The 20,958-nt window shown below is 38.7% G+C and overlaps 1 protein-coding gene across 4 annotated transcripts in view; it reads right to left on the bottom strand.

Moving 5' to 3' along the window:
• Positions 1-3,242: 3,242 nt before the first annotated feature.
• Positions 3,243-20,958, bottom strand: part of LOC127651749 (rho GTPase-activating protein 7-like) — a 137,111-nt gene continuing 119,395 nt past the window's right edge. For all 4 annotated transcript variants that reach the window (XM_052137743.1, XM_052137742.1, XM_052137741.1 and 1 more), the window contains 10 exons: positions 18,594-20,167; positions 17,790-17,969; positions 13,746-13,905; positions 12,398-12,605; positions 10,865-11,078; positions 9,291-9,405; positions 6,324-6,536; positions 5,648-5,865; positions 5,335-5,508; positions 3,243-5,118 (listed from right to left, as the gene is read on the bottom strand). In XM_052137743.1, coding sequence (XP_051993703.1) covers positions 5,022-5,118; positions 5,335-5,508; positions 5,648-5,865; positions 6,324-6,536; positions 9,291-9,405; positions 10,865-11,078; positions 12,398-12,605; positions 13,746-13,905; positions 17,790-17,969; positions 18,594-20,167 — 3,153 coding nt within the window. In that variant the 3' untranslated portion in view covers positions 3,243-5,021. The remainder of the gene's footprint in view (positions 5,119-5,334; positions 5,509-5,647; positions 5,866-6,323; positions 6,537-9,290; positions 9,406-10,864; positions 11,079-12,397; positions 12,606-13,745; positions 13,906-17,789; positions 17,970-18,593; positions 20,168-20,958) is intronic.

The raw sequence follows: 20,958 nt of genomic DNA on the forward strand, positions 1-20,958 counted from the left end.
ACTGAAACTTGTTCCTATACCTTTTAGTTAGAAGGGCAAGGAGACAGTTAACGTTCCACAGGTTTCTCTTTAAGAAAGCTTCTTTTGAAAAATGAGAATTTGAAATTAGAACAAATCTTTGGTTACACTATCCATAAAGCCTGTATACAACTTTATAAATGTATTTTTGATGCATCATATTGTATTTATAATGCCTAAAATGCATTTTGTTTTGATAACGTTCTTGTAACCACCATTAGAAATCATAACCATGAATGAATACATTTGAATTGTAATATATTTAAGCAATATCACACGAGCAAGAGTACGAAATGGCCCTACATCAGCACTGCTTTCGGCCGCAAAGGCACGAGGCAGCAGGCCGAGTGCCGTAGGTAATCACATCAGTGCTGATTTAGGGCCATATAGCATGATTGCGAATGTGATATTGCTTATATACAACAGTTCAATGAATAAGTAAATAAAAAAAATTAGCAAATCTGAGTGCGGTCATAAAAACGCATTTGTGCATGGAACTACTTTATTACACGGCGGATCAGAATCTGCCATTGCTGGTTCAAACCAAATGATGCGTCCAAGCCTCTGTTAGTAATTAAAAACGTACACTTTAACTTCAGAAATAGTATCACGGCTTGAGCTGTTTCTACCAAGTTATTGGACAAACAAGGATGGATGTGTTGTGTGTGTGTGTGTGTGTGTGTGTGAGAGAGAGAGAGAGAGAGAGAGAGAGAGAGAGAGATGGAGCGTGTGTGATCACCTGTTGCCACACCCAAGCAGAGATGCTGTCAGCTTTCTGAAGATCATCTTTTTTAGTGGAAAATTAGCCTTCCAAGCGGGGGTAATTCGCCCTATTTTGCAGTAGCCAGTGTGCAAGAGTCTTTCACTATAGAAACCGAAATGTCCTCCGCCATTTTGAACAATACTTTTTCTCCAATGTGGAAATATGTGTACCAATACCAGTAAGAGGTAAGCGCCTTGAGTTGTGTAATTAATAATTCAGGTAAATAAAATGCATTCAACTTAAATTTTCGAAGCTAGTGTTCCCAGCATGCACCGCCAGGCTTGAATAATTAATGAGCTTGCATGGTTTCACTGTTTGCAAAATTATTTACCCTGGTTTTATTGCTGATTTTGTTGTCACGTTTGGTAACTTCTTGTTTTGTGAAGTCTGAAGTATTTTTTCTATTCAAAGTTTCCTGTTCATGATAATATATGCTGTATATATTTATATATACAGCATATATTATATGTATTATTTATATATATTATTTAAGTACCATGTATATGAGATTTGTAAGTTAAAACATTTCTAAATTGACTGACTTTAAACAATATTATGTCATGAAAGTAAGTAGATTTGACTTAATTTTATACCATTAAAAGAAAATTCTGGGTTCAACACAAGTAAAGCTCAATCAACAGCATTTTTGGCATAATGCTGATTACCACAAACAAATGCCAAAATTTTTCTTTAAAAAAAAAGAAGCAAAAATCAAGGTTTCAGAGAGGCACTTACAATGAAAGTGAATGGGGACAGTTTTTAGAGGGTTTAAAGGCAGAAATTTTAAGCTTATAATTTATAAAAGATTTATCTAACAGAAATCACGACTGTCTTTGTCTTGTAAGCTATATTTTTGAAAAAGTGAGTATTTTAAAATTCAAAAATGGCCCCCATTCACTTCCAGAAAGAGAGAGGCAAGTCAAAATACATTTTTGTGTTAATCAACATTATGCCACAAATGCTGTCAATTAAACTTACCTTGTATTGAACCCGGAACATTCCTTTAAAATGTACTTTGAAAAACGGTAAGTAAATCTTACTAGTCGTTTTTAGCAGTGTATTACAGAACGTTTTATGGAAAAATAGGTTTACCGAAAGAAATGATTGACTCATTTAATAGTTTAATGATGTTCCAGAAGCCATATATTTGTAACAATGTAACATCATCCATGCCACTCTGATTTTTCCCTACTCTCTCTATATGGTGCATAGTTATTTTCTTGTCAAACCACTCGCATTTAGTGCCAAACCATGTACACGCACATCGGTGTAACACAATCTGGAGGGATCTGTTTTCCCTCTTACACATTAAGGCACTAACATTTATCAATGTGGGAACTCTCATCCAGTTCATTCTCAGAAGAGAGGGAAAACTTGGAATGTTCCCTCTCTCTCTCTCTCTCTCGCTCTCTCTCATACTTCCACCCAAACTCACTCTCTCTCACATACATATCTTATCTATTCTTTCCTGGCTTGTTTTTCAGTTCCCAGAAGAGTGTTCCCAACTGTATTTGTACATACAGTGTGTTTTCTGTTGGAATGGTTCATAAATGAGACCATATAAGTGGGTTATTTATATTTTATGGAAAACATATGGCAGGAAAAGTAAGGAGTTTGTGTGTGTGTGTGTGAGAGAGAGAGAGACAGGTACTTAGGATGGATTGGTGTGGCTTTTGGCATTGTTATGTGTGTGAGTGATTGGCCTCAGCTTGCAGGCTTTGTAATCACAACTCTCTCTTTAAGCACTATAGATGCATTATGTAAGCAGACCCTGAGATCACCAGCTACACACAATTGTTTCACTCCCTAGAGACAAATACACAATTTGTCATTCACCATCTTTCTTTCTTTTTTTTCAATGTAAATTTTTTTTCCTATTGCTAGGTGTAGCACATAATCATGCATTACATTAAGATGACGTTAGCAGTACTCACAGTAGTAACTAGGGATGTCAGTTTTCAGGGATCAACTTAATCAAATTGTAATTTAAAGTAATGATCAATTTATCATAAAAGTTGATAATGCAAAGTGCAGGACTCCAAATCCCACTTTTTAACTACAATTGCTAAAAACGATAATTTTCTACCATCAAAATATATTTTAAGATTTTTGCATTTCAATTTCATAACAAATTTTTGTTATCTAAATAAAAATAAAAATGTTATGTGTGTAATATTGTTATGAAATTGAAATGCATAAATGATTATTCATGTATTATGGATTCATGATATATGCACTCTTCAAACATTACTCAATTCAGTTTGATGGATTGGAATTTAGAGAAAATAATATTAAACACATTTCTGCAAAAATTGAGTAATCAACGGTCAATAACTTAATTGTTCAAATTATTTACGACAATGAATCAATTGTCGATTAATTAATAACACCCTAGTTAATTCAAAGAAACAATAAACAAAGAGCTATTCATATTTTTAGTTTTAATACATTTAATAGTGCATTTTGACCATGATTAATCTGTACAGAAATAACATTAATAATAAAAAAGATAAAGAACTTTCTCATTTCTGTAACTTAGAGTGTAACATTTACAATAAAATAAGATACATATAAAAACACGATATGAGTGATATAAATACAGAGAAGTATAAATTAACTGTCATTGTCATGCGTTATTCTCAGTTTGGCAGCATACACTTAATTTACACACTTTTATGATACACTGTCATGTACAGGCACTGTAAGTAGTAGTAAATCTAGTATTAACATCAAACCCAAGGCTGATAGTCAAACAGCAGGTCATAACAGGAGTGCTGGGCTCATGGGAACCATCATGTTGGTCAAGAACCAGCATCTCCAAAATTGATTCTTGATCAGACAGTTCGACTAAAATTGTGTGTTACTAGTGAATGAGATCAGTGTAAAATAGGACATAGATGGAAATCTGTTAATCACAGAACTTCTACTCTGTCCTGCTGTGTGACCATAGCCCTGGGTGTAGTTTTAAGTGTAAATGCAAACTTTGTTACTAATTTAGACTTTTACTTCATTTCTGGTTAACACTGACATACAAACATAAACTTATTTGTCATACATTCTCTACCATCTTCTGATCGGTCAAAATTTCTGCCCTTGGTAGCCTTCGTTCACTATGATTTCCTAAAGTCATACATTTAACATTCAACCTAAACAAAATGCTTCTGAATTATTGTCCTGTCCTTTTGAGTTTTTCATAACTCACTCTTCTTAGACTGTGATATAAAAACGGTTGAGATCTTTGATTAGTCTTTGAGTACTAAAGAATTATAATCAAGTCGTCCAAACACAGATCTCTGGGAGAAAACCGAATTTATGTTCTGACTTTGCTCTACTCTACACATTGAGGAATTGGTCCATCGCTGTATTTGTATTGGCTTTGGTGCCGTTGGAACCCTCTGTTTAACATTATCTACATGCACTAGTCTTCCTCTATCAAACACTTCCTGCAGTTCTTTTCTTAGGTGTTCCAGCCACCACCATCTGTTCTCTGCATCCATCCATCCATCCGTCCATCCATCCATCCGTCCATCCATCCATTCGTCCATCCATCCATCCATCCGTCCACTCACTCAGACATAAACAAACATTACAAAAGCACTGTACACAGCTTTGCAGACACTTATATAACTGTGTAACAGTGACACACACACACACACAAACAGAAATAGGTAACACTATATTGCAGCAGGGTGCCAGTGCATGGAATATTTCTCATTTGTCAATAAATTCATGCATACATCACACATTTACATACTGTAAGTACAGAATGTGCCATATATACTCCATGTAACTTATCATATCACACACAATCACGTTAACAATCATTCACAATACACATCCATACAAGCTTCTCAGAAGCAATAGCACCTCCCGCCTCATGTTGTCACACTATGACATAATCAGTATGAGGTCAAACATTGTGACGTCAGTGATGATGTCAAAGCAGCAGGCACACCCATTTCTAGTCTTTCAGACTTGTCATTTGATGTATCGCCATGGCAATCAAAATGGCAAGACCTTTGACCTTTGTAGGTTTAGGTACAGTCACATTCTTTCCATATCATGTAACGGGCTCAGACTGTTTGTTGTTCAGGGAGTTTGAAATATTTATCATATTCCTCTTCAACATAAGAGTTTGTTGAGTGGAAAAATTAACTGTCAAAGCACACTCCAGGTGTGTGTGTGTGTGTGTGTGTGTGTGTGTGTGTGTGTGTGTGTGTGTGTGTGTGTATGTGCGTATTTATTTGTCCAGGCAGGTAAAGGAGTTTCGTATCCGCACCACCTCAGAAGCACACAGGTGGCCATAAAGCTTATTGTACCATTCAGGGCAACGACCCCTAAAACAACAACAACAACAAAAGAATGTGAGTGATGAAGTCATTTATATTTAAATGTATTTTATTTAAAATATTTAAATATCAAAATTATACATCTATACAATTTTTATTTGATATATAAAACATTTAATTAAATTAAGATTTATTTTAATTGATTTAGCTTTACTTAATGAATTATGTAATTTATTTGAATATCAATATATTTCCAGCTCTCACCTGCTGTCTATTCTTGAGATGTGCGTGAGTCGGCTCTTGTTGGGTCCACAAGGTTCAACGTAATAGTGAGAGGTCAGAACATTAGCACGTACACCCAACATCGCTGCACGCTCATGATCCACTGACATGCACACCAAAGCATTCACTCCTTTAGGCAAGTCAGTTACCCACGACCTAAAGCCCAACACAAGAACACACTTTTAGGATTATGACGTTTATGGCCCGTGAACACAAAAGCAAGCTTCTGGAGGTTGTAGCATGAAGAATCCGAATAATTCATAAGAAGACATTGTGTGTATTTGTTTGTATTCACCTGAGCACTACATGGTCTCGGGGTGGATGGGGCACCATTGAGTTCCTGATGTACTGATATACTTCCACGTTAGGCTCCAGTGTCTCCACGACCCTGCACTCTAACAGGTCCTCATCCCAGCGTTCCTGCTCTCGTAGGATCTGTTGCAAGACATCCTCTGCCGATGCAGGCACCTCGACGCACACTTTCCACTGCCGTAGAGATGATCCATCCTGAAACTACCATCAAAGGAGAAGAGGCTACAGTCATTAACAGTTCCAGTTCAATAATCTCAGTAATGATGCTCATGACTGTCAACATGATATTACGACAGTTTAAAACGGTTGTGATTTCAAGCAAGATACCGAGCAGTTATCTATGGGTAGCTCAGGAGAACATGCAACACTTTCCAAGGACAAGGGAATGGGGCTTAGTGTAATACATTATGAGCACAAGTGTGGTCATGGGCGTGTAGTGCTAGAACAGCCATCAAACTGATGTCATGGTGGGCTGTAGGCCAAAATAGAGCTGGGAAAGACATGCAACAGGGCACTTTCACACGAAACAACCCGAGAGGAAAAAAAGTGATGTAGGGCAAAAAGACACAATATTTCCATTAGGTACAAGCGAGAGAGAAAGACAAAAAATCTGCAAAGGAAGGAAGAGAAAATGAACATGAAATGTACAATTCCCTCACCTTCTTACAAGCAAGTTCAGCATTTTCAGGAGTCGAGCAGCTGTCATAACCCTTGAACTTGTCCTTGGCTTCTTTCAGCAGGGCATCCAGACAGTCTTTGAGCAGATTCTTGTAGCTTTGAGACCCGCAGTCTTCCATCAGGACCTCCATTCTCATGGGACTCAGTCCCTGCTCCACGTAAGAGTTCCTACAGCGTGACATCTCCTCTGGAATCTGAAAAAATCAGTAATAAATTAGAAAATTATCCCCAAAAGCAATACAGAACAATTCACGATGGCAGCCCTGCTGAAAAGGCCACAGCTAAGATGAGTGTGAATTTCCATGCTGGTCCAGACAGATTTATGCAGGTTAGACCAACACAGCCATGCTATTGACCCCATTTACACCTGGTATTAAAATGCCTTTCGGGTGATCCAATCACATGTATTCAGCACTAAATACAGGTCTAAACAAGGACTAAAACATTTTGTGATCAGAAAACACAAAAACCACATACATACATACATACAGTATGTGGTAAAAAAATGCATGTAACCACATAACATTTGAGGTGTTAATGCTAATCCGTCCTGTATGCATCCCAGACAGCAGTGAAGCACCACCCTTCACCTGTCAATCAACCGCCGCCCTAAAACAAGAGTTTAAACTTTACCAGTTACGAGTGGCTTTAAAAGGAAATAATCGTCTGATCGGAAAATTTAAAAAAGCAGACACATACACAAGCACGAGAACTTCACGGATCTTTTTCAGTCAACACGGATGAGAAGCATAAACATCTGAAGCTACTTTAATACAGGAAATCCTCTAGAACAATTGAGAAATCTGCTCGAAATGTTGCGTTTGTGTTAAGATTGAATTTTAGCTGCATCGTTTTTTTCACATTTTCTTTCATTTCTCTGAATATTTTGCACTTTAATATTATGCAGTATCACAATGACACAGTTATTTATGTATGTGTTCATGAAACTGAGACCCTCCCCTCGAAATCAGGGTTAAACAGGGTTATTAAGAACCCAGATGGGGCCACCACCAGCACACTGTGGCAACCACATTAAAAAGAACCGCTTAGACCAGTATAAATTCCTTGTTTGGACTGGTTAATGCTGGTTTGATGCTGATCTGGATGGTAGACCTGCATCCCCCAATGAGCATCAGCATTGAAAACACAACATATTCTGGTCTTTTCAGCAGAGAGCTATTACAAATTAATTAAGAGATACACTGTTATTAAAGATACTAGCTCATAAAATTTAAGTATATTAAAAGTAGCATAAATAAGCTTAATTGGCCCTAAGGGAGCAGACATCAACGAGTGCACATTACAAATGTAATGTATTTCTACACTACATAACCCATAACAAATCATGGTAATATAGTTATGGTGCACTAGTTTTGTAAAGCTCATACAAATAAAAGACTGCGACAAAAAATCGTGGATGATTTACACTAATTATACTAAATCAGAACAAATGGTAAAAGTGCTCTCGGCTTAAGTATAAGTGAAATTAATGGTAACGGAAGAGAAGTGACAAGGGTGATTCATTCCCAACTGGAAGTGGCTCATCCTGTTTGTTTGTGTGTGTGTGTTTCCCTGTCCTTATCTACTGAGTGCTTTTGTACGAGTCCTGTTCTGCTCTCTGTCCTTTTCCTGCCTGACTGACGATGTTTATCTTGTCATGCTGCTTGTCTCTTTCCAGCATTAGTCAAGATAAATTTGTTATCTGCATTCGGCAAATAGAATTAGTCTGATGGATACAGTGGGACCAGACCTTTATCATCAGATTTGGGCCAGAAGACCTTTAATAAAAGATGCAATCTGTCCGTTCCTCTATCTGACTTATTCACTTTCTATAAATAGTCCATTAAGAAGAAAATATTTGTTGCTAACAGCAAGAAATTTAGTATTTTTATTAAGGTAATGACTCCACATAATCAGCTACATCTAATAATGAAGTTTATCATGATTCGCTCAGGTAAAGCTGGGGCATATGATGTAACCCCAAGAGTGAGTTTGTGTGCATGTGTGCTGCTTTGTCAATTTTCCATTGCGTTAGATGAAGAATTCATGTAACTTCTGCTGACTTTTATTATTTTATACTTATACACCCATATTCCAGAAGAGGTACTAGAACAATAATTGTGTTTCTATGTGTGTGCACACCCTAAAAAATGTTTTTATTTGTGGCAAATAGTAGTTTGAATCACACAATGGAATTAGAGTGCTGTTATATTCACCAAAGGTTTACTACAAATGCCAATTTGCATGTGAAAATATGAGTTTGCAGTTCATTATGCCAATATTTGCCAAATTTTAACCGCAGGGGTTTGTCAAATATTCCTTCCTAGCTCAAACATGCCTTTGCCACTCAAAAGGTTGTCTGGAGCATGTATAGCACCAAATAGCATGACAAGGCATCTGTAACAACCATGAGCTAATCCTAGTCCTGTATATGCATGTTTATATGTGTTTGCATGGGCGATTAGGATGGATTTGCCATTGCGTAACAACAGCATTCATTTTGACTTACTAAAATAAATAACTCAACAAAGTTTTTGAAATTTTGACCCAAGTGACCAAGCTCTGTCTAACTAAAGATGTTTCCAGAGAGCTATGTTTTGTTGTTGGTACATAAGCTGTGGTGACAGTACACAGAATTCAACCTTTGTCCAGACGTTCAGATGCGATTGAGTGAAAGTACCTTTACATGAGACAAATGTGTGCATTTGTCTCTGTACCTGAGCTGACAGTCCATACTCCTGTGCGCATAATAGAAAGAGGCATCTGGTGTGGAGTGATAAGACCGCAGCTTTAAACTGTTAGTGTCATGGTTTTGATAATGTTCATGTGTGTAAGATATTAAGGTTTGGTATGTTTTGTTAAATAGAAATGAAATGTTTTGTGTTTATGTTGGGAGTTATATAAATGCACTAAAATGGTCAAGTGAAGACATGCTGTGGTCTCCTCACCAGGAAGAGTTTTCGGCACTCCTGTATCATGTGCGCCAAGCCATGTGTGGCAGCCAGGTTCTCGTTTAAGTCCCTTTGGTCTGGTTTTCCTAGGGTGTTCTTTCTGTTCATAACCCTGTGATAAGGTAAAACACATAAAAGAAAGTTCATTAGAGAGAAAAGTGGCTTTAAAACATAAAAAATTAAGTTTGAAGCAAAAACTACAGTAGTAGTTCAAAGTAAAAAGACTACTTACGCCTATAAAAAATATCTAAACATAGATAAATCACAAGTCTTACAATCGTGAAACATAACAATTGCTTTGAGAAAATATATCATAAATTAAGTCTCTTTTCCTTACCCCATTTGTCATTTTGTTCTTGTTTTTAGCATAAACCTCATTACATATATACTTATAACAAGACAAAAACAATACATAAAGATATATCCTCTGAAAACTAGTCTGAATAAGGTAATAAAAGGGACACTTCACCCCAAAATGAAAACGTTGTCATTATTTACCATCATATTGTTCAGAAACCAACTTTTTCCTACCGTGGAACACAAAAGGAGATGCTTGGATGTTATCTAATCTTGATGTGACATCTCAAATCTAAGCTACAATTTAAATTGCAGCTGGCATTCAAAGCCTTACATAAGTCAGTCCTCTCCCCTCCCTTTCTCCATTCTTTTACCTACACTTCTCTTCGCCCTTACGTCTGCCTGCTTTCCTGTTTTGATAAGGCTGTTATTCAAGCGTGCTAGAGTACACCGATCAGCCACAACATTAAAACCACCTGCCGAATACTGTGTAGGTCCCCCTCGTGCTGCCAAATCAGTGCCAAACCGCAACTCAGAAAAACATTCTGAGATGCTATTCTTCTAAACATAATTGTACAGAGCGGTTTTCTTAGTTACCGTAGACTTCGACCAGAAATACTTGTCTGGCACCAACGATCATCCATGCAATTATCTAATCAACCAATCATGTGGCAGCAGTGCAATGCATTAAATCATGCAGATACGGGTCAGGAGCTTCAGTTAATGTTCACATCAACCATCAGAATGGGGGAACATTTTTATTTCAGTGATTTGGACCGTGGGATGATTGTTGGTGCCAGATGGGCTGGTTTGAGTATTTCTGTAACTGCTGATCTCCTGGGATTTTCCCACACAGAGTCTCTAGAAATTACTCTGAATGGTGCCAAAAACAAAAACATCCAGTAAGCAGCAGTTCTGTGGATGGAAATGCCTTGTTGATAAGACAGGACAACACAGAATGGCCAGACTGGTTTGAACTGACAAAGTCTCCAGTAACTCAGATAACTGCTCTGTACAATTGTGTTGAGAAGAATAGCATCTCAGAATGCTATTTTGAGATGCAGGTTGGCGCTGTTTGCCAGCACGAGGGGGGCCTACACAATAATAGGCAGGTGGTTTTAATGTTGTGGCTGATTGGTGTATAATTGCATGGTTTAAAGTTTTGAAGTTGTTGCATTCCAATTATGATAGCACCCCAAGCAGCTTGCAGTGAAGTAGACCAGAGGATCTATGTTAAGTGTGTTAACATATTATTCAATAGCGCGCACACACACCTGGGAGAGGAGCTCTCTCTCCGCAATGTGTTGAGGTGGAAGAGAGATGGGGCCAGACACACGGCCAGGTTGGTACAGGTCATCTGGTTCTCATCCACACTGGCCGTCACATTGCTCAGGAAGCACAGCAGAGTCTGCAATGCCTCGCGGTTCTCGTCGGGTAACAGCAAAACAGCGGCCCTCACCGCCTGCAGACGCAGCTCTTTGGGAACATCTGAGAAAGACAGCAATGTTTCAATAGTTTGATCCAAATACTGTGTATGCAGAATGAGGATTCAGTCATAAAAGAACTGTGGTTGTACAACAGTATTGATACATGGGACAGTGATGGTATTAGATGGAAATACCACGCCACTTTGAAATATACTTTGGTTACCATATTTATTTACCATGATATTTCCAAGGTATTCCAAGCTACTATATAGGAGACCATGGTAAAATATGGTGCTATGATGGTACATGTCCATAAAGTTATATATGCTTTTGACACTGAAACACTTATGGACATTTTCCTATTACTGCATCTCACCAAGACTCTTTTAAACAATAAAGGATGGATTGATTTAAATTGAAATGTCATGTATACAAGAATGTGTGTGCATATGGATAATATGAAGTCTGTTAACTTGAAAGACCCTTACTGAACACAAATACACACACAAAACAGGCACACGCAGGCCCGTATTTGGAGAACATACTTGTTGTGTTCTTCTTCATTTTGGTTGCAGTAACAGGCTGTTCCTGTGAGACAGGAGTTATTATAATGATGCTCTGTATTTTGGAGTCATGTGCTGTACAAGAAATATAATATTTAGCTCTAAAATCTATTTTGAAGTAATAGCAATGTATTATAAAGTTACAGTATTAATATAACATCATGTTCTATTGGAAGAATGGGAGAATCCCTTTAAACTTGTGTCACATGGCCAATAGATCTCTGCAATCACATTACAGTGGTCTATTAAACCATATTCTAATTAGTTTTATTTTCAAATCCAAATGACTGCATGGGACATCGATCAAATTAAATAAATCAACTTGAACTTGCTCTCCAATACAGATAAAATCTCATGACCATAAATCTCCTCTTTATACTGATTTCCGAGTTATTGATGACTTAAATTGAGGTGAGCACACCCAAGAGTGTTTGAACTGTGTGTTTGTGTGGTGTGAAATAGCTGTGGTACCTATACACAAGGCTGCTTGTGAGTTACAGCTCAGTACTGGCCCTGATTCACATACTGATTTATTGGTGCCAAAATATAATTTGACAGCTATTTCTTGAATTTGTTTCGATTTCTTTGCCCTTTCAAAATGATTCATGCATCCAAGAACAAGCATCTACAGCTCTTTGCGTAGTTGCCCTCTGGAAAAAGCCTTGTTCTATTTAGATGTGAGAGCTGAATGTGTGTGTTCTTGTTTCAAAAATCTAAATATCATTGTTTGTGTGAACATTTTGTGCAAGTACCTTTCAGTGCAAGTGTGTGGTCTTCTACAAAGCATATTAAAAGTGAATTGCATGTGTGTTCTTACATTGATAAATCTGCAGAAAGGTATCAGACAGTTTGCTGGTAAGCAGAGGCTCCGGAAGATCACGGAAGTACTGCTTAAGCATGTCAGCCACATCATAAGCTGACTGGCCCTCGTAGTTGACTCCACCCCCACCAGTGCCACATGATTCATTCATTTGTCGAAGTGCTTGGATTCGCGATTTCACTCCGGATTTCCTGAAGAGCCCCACCTGTAGAGGTGGTTAGACACTTAGGTACATGTATATGGAAATGGAAATTAACAACTCCTACTTTACGTAAAAACACTCATTACATTTAAGCTGCATGTCAACTGTGCAATGTAACAATATCTTGCAAGGTAATTTATTCCTTTGCACTCTCTCTTATTCAACTGACAGTTAAGTAGATGGATCTCTTATGTGACCATGAGTTTTCCAAGCACAGGAAAATAAGTTTTAAAGGCATTTCTAGGAAAACTCCTTAACACTCCTTTCGTAACCTAGTCATGAAGTTGCGACTGTAATGTCTAAAAATTGTAGCTATAATGTAATTTCTCAAATAGTCTTTCCATTTGACACCAGAAAGAGAGCGTATGAAATATATAATTTACTCTCTTATAAACACTCTTGGAATGGAATGTCAACCATGTGTGTAAGTGTGGTATGTAACTATATATCCAACCAGGAAAGACTTCCAGGCCTTTTGTGGTTATTTAGCTACATGCAAACTTCAATGTGCATGCAAGTCTGAGAGTGTTGAAATCGGGTATGCATGTGGTGATAAATCAACAGATGTCCTGTGCTTGAATTTGGGTCCTATTACTTATAATGGCACAACAGGGAAAGTTAAACTAAAAGCTGTACAAATAGGAATCATTTAACTAGGTTATGACCTTGCAGTATATTTCCCCTTCTATGGAACAGTTTTTCACTAACCAATAACAAGATCTGACTATATCACATAACACTCTAAAGTTTAGATCACCCATAAATGACATTTCTGTCATTTACTCACCCTCATATGTTTCCAAACCCGTATGACTTCCTTCAATCAAACACAAAAGGAAATACTAGGCAGAATGTTAGGTACTGAAAGCCTTCATTGCCTTCATTGCACATTCATGGTATGGAAAAACAACATGCAATAAATGTGAATGGTGATTGAGTCACCCAAACATTCTACCTTACATCTGCTTTTGTATTCCACAGAAGAGTGGAATCTTGGAAAAATCATGACTTTGTCATTTTTGGGGTGAACTATCCCTTTAAGTACTGTATATTTGTATGTGCTTGTGCATCTTTCAGTTTTGAAATATATGTTTAGACATGTGTGTACTTGCAGGCATTTTCTTTGTGTTTGTCATCTCTCACCTGGTCGAGGCATTGGCTCTGCAGGTAATGCATGGCTTGTTGTATACTCTGAGGCAGAGGCTGCCCGCTCCTCTGAACTATGACCTGCAGTGGAACTCCAAACACGCTCCTGTCCTTATAGTCTTTAACCTTTATCCGCTTCATGAACTTGGGAACGGCCCTATCATGCAAATAAAATAACATAAATAAATAAATAATATAATATACATACCTTTGTTTGAATAATTGACAAATAAATTATGTCCTTTATCTATCCCTCTCATATACACAGAATAAACTGTCACATGTGGATCGCTACTGTGGCAGTTTTCTTATGCAATAATGATGCAGCGATGTGGGTTTTCGAGTCAGATCCAATGTAGACAATTTCACTGAATGTATGATGATGTAAGATCATAGAAATCCACAGAGCTCCACTCTGAGAACCAATCCAGTGTATTCAAAGCACTAATTTAACGTTTCTCCATTCTAAATGAATTCTACTCAAGTCATACGGAGCACATAAGCCATAAATAAATAGCAACGACAGCTCTGATTATGTCCAAGGTCTTGCAGCGTGAGCTGTTCAATATTAAATAGGTGTTGAGAGGCACAAATGGGTAGATATGAGCACCATGTGTTGACAGGATGCTTATCTGCAAGTGTATACGCCATTGTGTGTTTAAGGGGAAAGCTAAGGGGCCACTAAAAGCTGTTTCCACCTTTACAGGCGAAAGGATAAACACACAGACAGCAGACAATAGCTTGGATGTGCATGTGTGCATATTTGCAGTGTTGGGCAAGCTACTCAAAAAATTTAGCAAGCTAAGCTACAAACTACTCAACAGAAAAATGTGTTTAGCTAAGTTAAAAGCTACACTTCAGAGAAAGTAGCAAAGTTACACTACAAGCTACACGCCAAAATCAGCTTGCTACATTTAAGCTACTTCATATTTTTTTAAACCGCAGATGCACAGGGCATACTGTCATAGACAAAGCATCTAAAAGACTTATTCACATGATGTTTATCAAAGCCAGTATTTTACAGTTTAGTGCAATACAGTATACAAGTATACAGTACGGTGCAATATGTACTGGTATGTGCACATAAATAACAAAACATAACATATAATTTCATATTTAGACATGCTACTTACATAAACCCAACATTTAAGTTACTATTTTTAGATTTTATTTTTCATATTTATATTACTACCTCTACAAACACGTTCAATATGAAAAATCACTATTTTTACATTTTATTTACCAGATTTAGACTACTACCTCTACAAACCCATACCCATTTACACATAATCTCATTATGAAAACTGCGTACATACAGTATACTATTCATCTATACAATACAGAAATACAGCAACTAGACACTGAATTACAGAATACATTATCAGAGGCCAAATTTCGTGTGTGTGTGTGTGTGTGAAAGAGAGAGAGAGAGAGAGAGAGAGAGAGAAAATTTGATTTCTGATGGTATCAGATGGTAATACCATGGTACTTTGATATACAATTACCATATTTACGTCTATGTACCATTCTGTATTTGCATGGTGCTTCAAAGTACTTCAAAGAAGTATGGTACTATGTTACTACCATGTTTGTACTTGTATACTATTGTATTTACATGGTGCTTCGAGGTAAATAAAAAAAATACCATGGTACTTCACTATATGATACCATATTCAAATAGCCTACCATTGTATTAACCTAGTACGATCAGGTAATGGTACATGCAGGGCTGGACTGGTAATCTGGCATACCGGGTATTTTCTGATCAGGGGCGGAATATCCAACGTGAGAACTGAGCGGGCCGGTGGATCGGCTGAAAAACGTGCTGAATGGGCCGCGATAAGCAACAATGAGCTGCCCTGTTATGCGGAACGGCCACGAAAGCTCAACAGTTGGGCCGGTTACCATGTAAAATTCCGGGCCGACTTCTCTTTCCAGTCCAGCCCTGGGTACATGTCCAAAAAAATATGGTAATGCCAAGATACTTTTAATGTGTTTTCGTGTAGGCTAATACGTGTTTTGATACTCTTTTTGTTGGAAAATATATTTACATAAGTCAATTACAAGCTGCAAACGTGTTGAAATTTATTAAAGAACTGGTAAATGATAGGCCGCATTTGCTGGTTTTGTTTCCATTAATTGTAGATCCACTGCAACCAGCGCAATCTTTATTTTCCATGTTATAAAATATTCCGCGAGCTTATAGGCAAGTGAGAGCGTGTCCGCAAATAATTCAGCACCACGCGTGCAAGCTTCCTGAGGCATTCGGATTGAATCGCGAACCTATTAAGACTGCTTTCCTATAACGTGTGACCAATGAATTTTAAAGAACCGACTCAGATAAGTGATTTATTTGTGATTGGACATCTTTAGTTTGATTCAAAACTGCCGATAGTAAACACCTGGTAGAAGGCATGATGTAGTGGTGTAGCTTTTCTCAACGCTACCTTAGCAAAAATATAGCTTTGCTACTAAAAAGATAGCGAAGCTACCTCCTCGCTACTCAGAAATTTAGTTAAGCTACTGCCCAACACTGCATATATATCCATGGTTCCAATAGGGGGCTTGTCACTTTAATAATGTATAGTGGTTTCATAAACACACATATTGAAATCTCTCATCAATACGTGGGGACGTGCAGAAGTGTGTTTACACTGCAAAGTCACAAAACAGCCCTGTGTTGTAGAGGTCTGATATAACCAGCCCCCAAGGGAGAGGAGGGGAGCATGAAAAAGGGGCAAGCACAAAAATGCACAACAGGGAAGGCACTGGTTAAAAGAGTTCATAACTTGTGAGGTCTGCCTGTATTTGCATAGCCTAGATCAGGGGTCAGAAACCTTTGTGACATGGAGTGCCATTTTTTATTTTCCTGGTCAATGGCTGTGCCGAATAAAAGTGAGTCCACTTGTGAAGATGTTTCTAATTTTTTCATTACAAATTATATTATCAGCATAACAGTATGGGTGAAAATATTGTGCAAAACTTGATGATTACGACATAATCATGTCCTTTTGTACAAAATGAGTTAACACATTTAATGTCACAAATTTTCTTCTTTGATTACTGATCACAAAATTGTGTGGAATCTGAAATATTTCTTATATTATGTCATTGTAATCATGTAATCACTAGCACACAAGCAACAGCGAGAGATGGGGCAGGCTATTTTATTTATGTGACATTTTTCGCATCTGCATTCCAATCTACATCTTGATGTAATCCTTCCTCTTGATAACGCAGCGCGTTTTCATGAACTGAATGGGATGCTAAACACTATTAAAGTGTGACGAGACTTGCCATTCGTGCATCACAAGCCGATCGACTATTTAGCCCTTTTTCGGCGAATCGCACCTGCAAAATCCTAAAAACGTTATTTCCAGGTTTAATTAATATTTTGAATAGACTTGAAAAGATTTTTGAACTCCACGATGTGGGATTGTTTTCTCTTTTAATCGTTTAATGTAATTTTGAATGTGAGCATGGTTTAAGGAGGGTGTACCTTTATGCTGGGTTGGAAATCTCAAGGATTAATAGTGGTGTTTTCCTTATTAAATCACATGTTGTTCTGAAAGCAAAACTAAACAAATGAAACACGGAATGTAGGCAGTCATCCATGCAGCCTGAGCAAACCAAGCGGGGGCATTTACATGCATTATTAACCGAATTTGAAGCGCTGATGTCTCATGATGCAAGAATAGCTTGCGTGTGCTGCACGAGTCTGTTGGGTATACTGCAGTCTCATCACATTTAATTTTTTTCTTTAGCCTCCCATTCAGCTCATGAAAACAAGCTGCATGATCATGAGGAAAGATTACATCAAGACGTAGATTGGAATGCAGAATTTTTATAAATAAAATACTTTTTATTACTTTTTGACTCCGCGTGAGAAAAAACACTGAAAACAGAAAAAGAGTGAAAGAATGAAAGAAAGAGTGAAATAAAGATTATAGACAGACAGAAATAGAATAATTTTTGCATGCTAACAATTGCTCAGGAGGGTGGTGAAACTACGTTTAATTGTGCATGTTTCTGTGACCTCACCAGCTGAAGCCGTGTTTGTTGGTGGGTGTGTATCTCTCCAGTAAAGCAGTAAGTTTAAGCAGGCTGTACTTCTGGAGGAGGTTCATCTGCAGAACTGACTGACATCCAACTTGCAGCACTGTTGACGATAGACTTGGCCTGTGAGAGCTCTGGAAACTTGGCCAGCGCAGCTTCTGAGGTCTATAATGTTTACATTTATACAATTGTTATACACAATATGAGCCTTTTTTGTTGAATATATGAACAACTCACAACATTTTCTTGGTAACACAAAAATTAACAGATTCATTTATAGTAGCATTTATCTTTAGGGCTGAAAATGCACACACAAAATAAACATCCAATGTAAAGTCCAATGAATGTAATGGTAATGTAACACACTCACAAATACACAGTAAAAATTTAAAGAAGTACCTTGACTAACAAATATTATGCATACACACAAAACATACAAGCACACAATCAGCTGCAGATTATCTGGATTAATCAAAAGGCCTCTATCACCAGGTGGGGGCTCTCTGAATTCCTGTGCTACATTCCACTGGGATTTCGTAAAATACACGTATCCCTGATTATGTAAGGGTAGCTGTTCTGACATGTTCTCTCCTTCCCTTCCTCCCTCTGTCGCTCTCTATTTATAGTTCCTTATTGGCATAAATGTTTTCCATTCAACATTGCCAAAGCTTTTAATCACAACTGGAACAGTTTGGCAGGACAGTTAATAAGAAAACTTTGGACATCTCTCTATCTATCTCTATCAGACAATGTTTTATCTGAGTCTGTGTGTGTGTGTTTGAATTTTACCTGTTAGCTCGTGTAAGGGATGCTCCCACACCAGAGTCGCATCTCTCGCGTCCACTGAGTGTCTCATCCCTTTCTGTTAGCGGGTTTCCGGTACTGTCCTGATCGCTGCCGTTCTCTGTCTCTTCTAAGCGATTCTGCAGTGGGGATAATGGACAGGGAGATGCAGAATCAAGGGCTGAATCTGAATCTCCTTCCTCTTCATCTTCTTCCTCTTCCCCAGTTCCTGTCTCTGACCATGCATTGACCAGTCGCTGCAGGCCACTGACTCGCCCTATCACATCCTCCAGTTTTGGCTCCTCCACTCCTTCTGCCTCATCCTCTTCATCTCCCATTTCCGAGAAAGGTACGTTGTCATAGATACTCAATCGACTGTCTAGTGAGGAAGCAGAACCCCTCCGGGGTGGGCGGTGACTTATGTTATCACCACTACGGTAGGATCCCCCATCTGCAAGTGCTTTAGGAAAAGTGCCAGGCTTGTGGCCTTCAGGCAAATAGAAGAAGATCGCACCTCTTTCCTCTTCCCTACTCTCATCTTCCTCCTCTTGCCTGGTCTCTGACCTCGGATGGTTGTGTCGGTTATTCTTAGCTGTTGTGCTGGGATCCATTCTCTTACTCTGGTTCTGGTGGTGCTGTTTCTCTTCCTGGTCTTCCGAAGGTTTCAGAACAACAAAATTAAATGGGTCAAAGCCTTCCAGGTACATCCCACCTCTTTTGGTGGACCCAGCTGCCGTGCTGTGACTACGTGCTCTTGAGACTGGACTGGGAGTACTTACAGCACTCCCACTGCTGGCCTCTGATTGGCTACTCCCTGCACTCCCACTGCTTATCTGTGTTGAATAAGAGATGCTTCGGTTTCGGTTCGCATTGTGATCCAGAGTTTCAATGTCCACACAGTTGAGGCTCCGCAGTTTGTCTTCGTCAAGACCCTCCTTCAGCACTGGCCCACTGATCTCCAATCTGCCTTGTCCGGCTGGACATTTCTTCTTGCGATTGGAAGCTGCATTGCTGCTGGTGCGTAGCCGCAAGCTTTCCATGCGCTTCAAGAAGCTCTTTGCTCTTGAACGTGTGCTTTTTTCAGCACCACTACTTACCAAGCTGGGTTTTACATCGAACGCAAAGGTAACACGTTCCAGTGGCGATGGAAGTCCATCAGACATGGAGTCTTCATTGGCGCCTGATGTTCCAGAGGAACAAATGCTAGCAACTGAGCTTGCCCTGGTTGTGGTGGCTGTGTTAGCATTGGAGATGGTTGTAACAGGGCTGGATGGTACAGTATTACTCAGAGATATGCCTCGACCTCCACTACCAGCACTGTGAAGAGAGCCTAGCTCTGGTTGCTCACTTAGATCTGTTAAGATACTCTCAGCACTAGCATTAACTCCCTCTTTTAGAAGGGATCCTCTGGTAAAACGCTCATCTTGGGGAAGGAAGGGAGGTAAGGAGCAAGTCTCTCCAGCTGGGGTAGAGAACACATCCAGGTCCAGTTGGTCCAGGCGAGACCAACGCTTGCTGTCCCGCTGGAAAGTCCAGCGACCACTTATAGCACATGGCTCATCCTCATCAGAGTCCTCACTCTGAAATAAGAGGGAAGAGAGTTATAGTTGCACAGATAAAACTGTGCAGCCAGGCACACTAATAACAGATGTTATCATCCCATCTTAGAAAGTGAAGACAAATAAGAAAGGTGAACCCTATTAAGCAACCTGTGTTTTCCTTGCTGTTGGATTATGATCAAAGGCTCAAAGTGATTTATTGTCAAAATAAGGTTTTCTCTTATTCCAATAATTCAGCATAGTGAGCTATAAGTTAGCTATATAATACCCAGTTTGTTCAATCTTGCAAGCCTTTGGGCTCGATAAGATGTATTCAAGACTAGGGTCCACTAAAAAAAAAAAAGTTATTGCGGTTAGATTAGCCATGTCAAAACACTGTCCCATGTTCACCATTTCCCCTCATTCTGCATTTCCCAGGTTAATCTATCTCCTCCCTGAGGGTGGTAGGGATGGTAGAAAGGGGTGGTGGAGAGAAAATTCCAGGCTAGCTCTCAAGGTTCCCACCCCAGCTTGAGACGGCAGATCTGATTCCATCCCCCAACAATGTAATCACCTCAAGAAGGCCTGAATAACCATGTCTTCCGTGATGGCACTCCTGGACAAAGGGGGGTTGGAAGGGAGGTGAAAATATTCAGGAGCTGCATGTTTGTGCTTTAATGGCAGATCTCTATCATGAAATGCAACTATAGATTTCTAGCTCAGTTAAAACGGTCTTAAATAATTGCGTAATTTCCTGAAGAGATTAGGTGGAGAATTGGAAGAGTTTACAGTTTAGCTGTAGAGTAGACTTTGGTCTCAAGGGCTTGACTAAT

The sequence above is a fragment of the Xyrauchen texanus genome, chromosome 11 (genome assembly GCF_025860055.1).
Source record: "Xyrauchen texanus isolate HMW12.3.18 chromosome 11, RBS_HiC_50CHRs, whole genome shotgun sequence".
NCBI lineage: Eukaryota > Metazoa > Chordata > Actinopteri > Cypriniformes > Catostomidae > Xyrauchen > Xyrauchen texanus.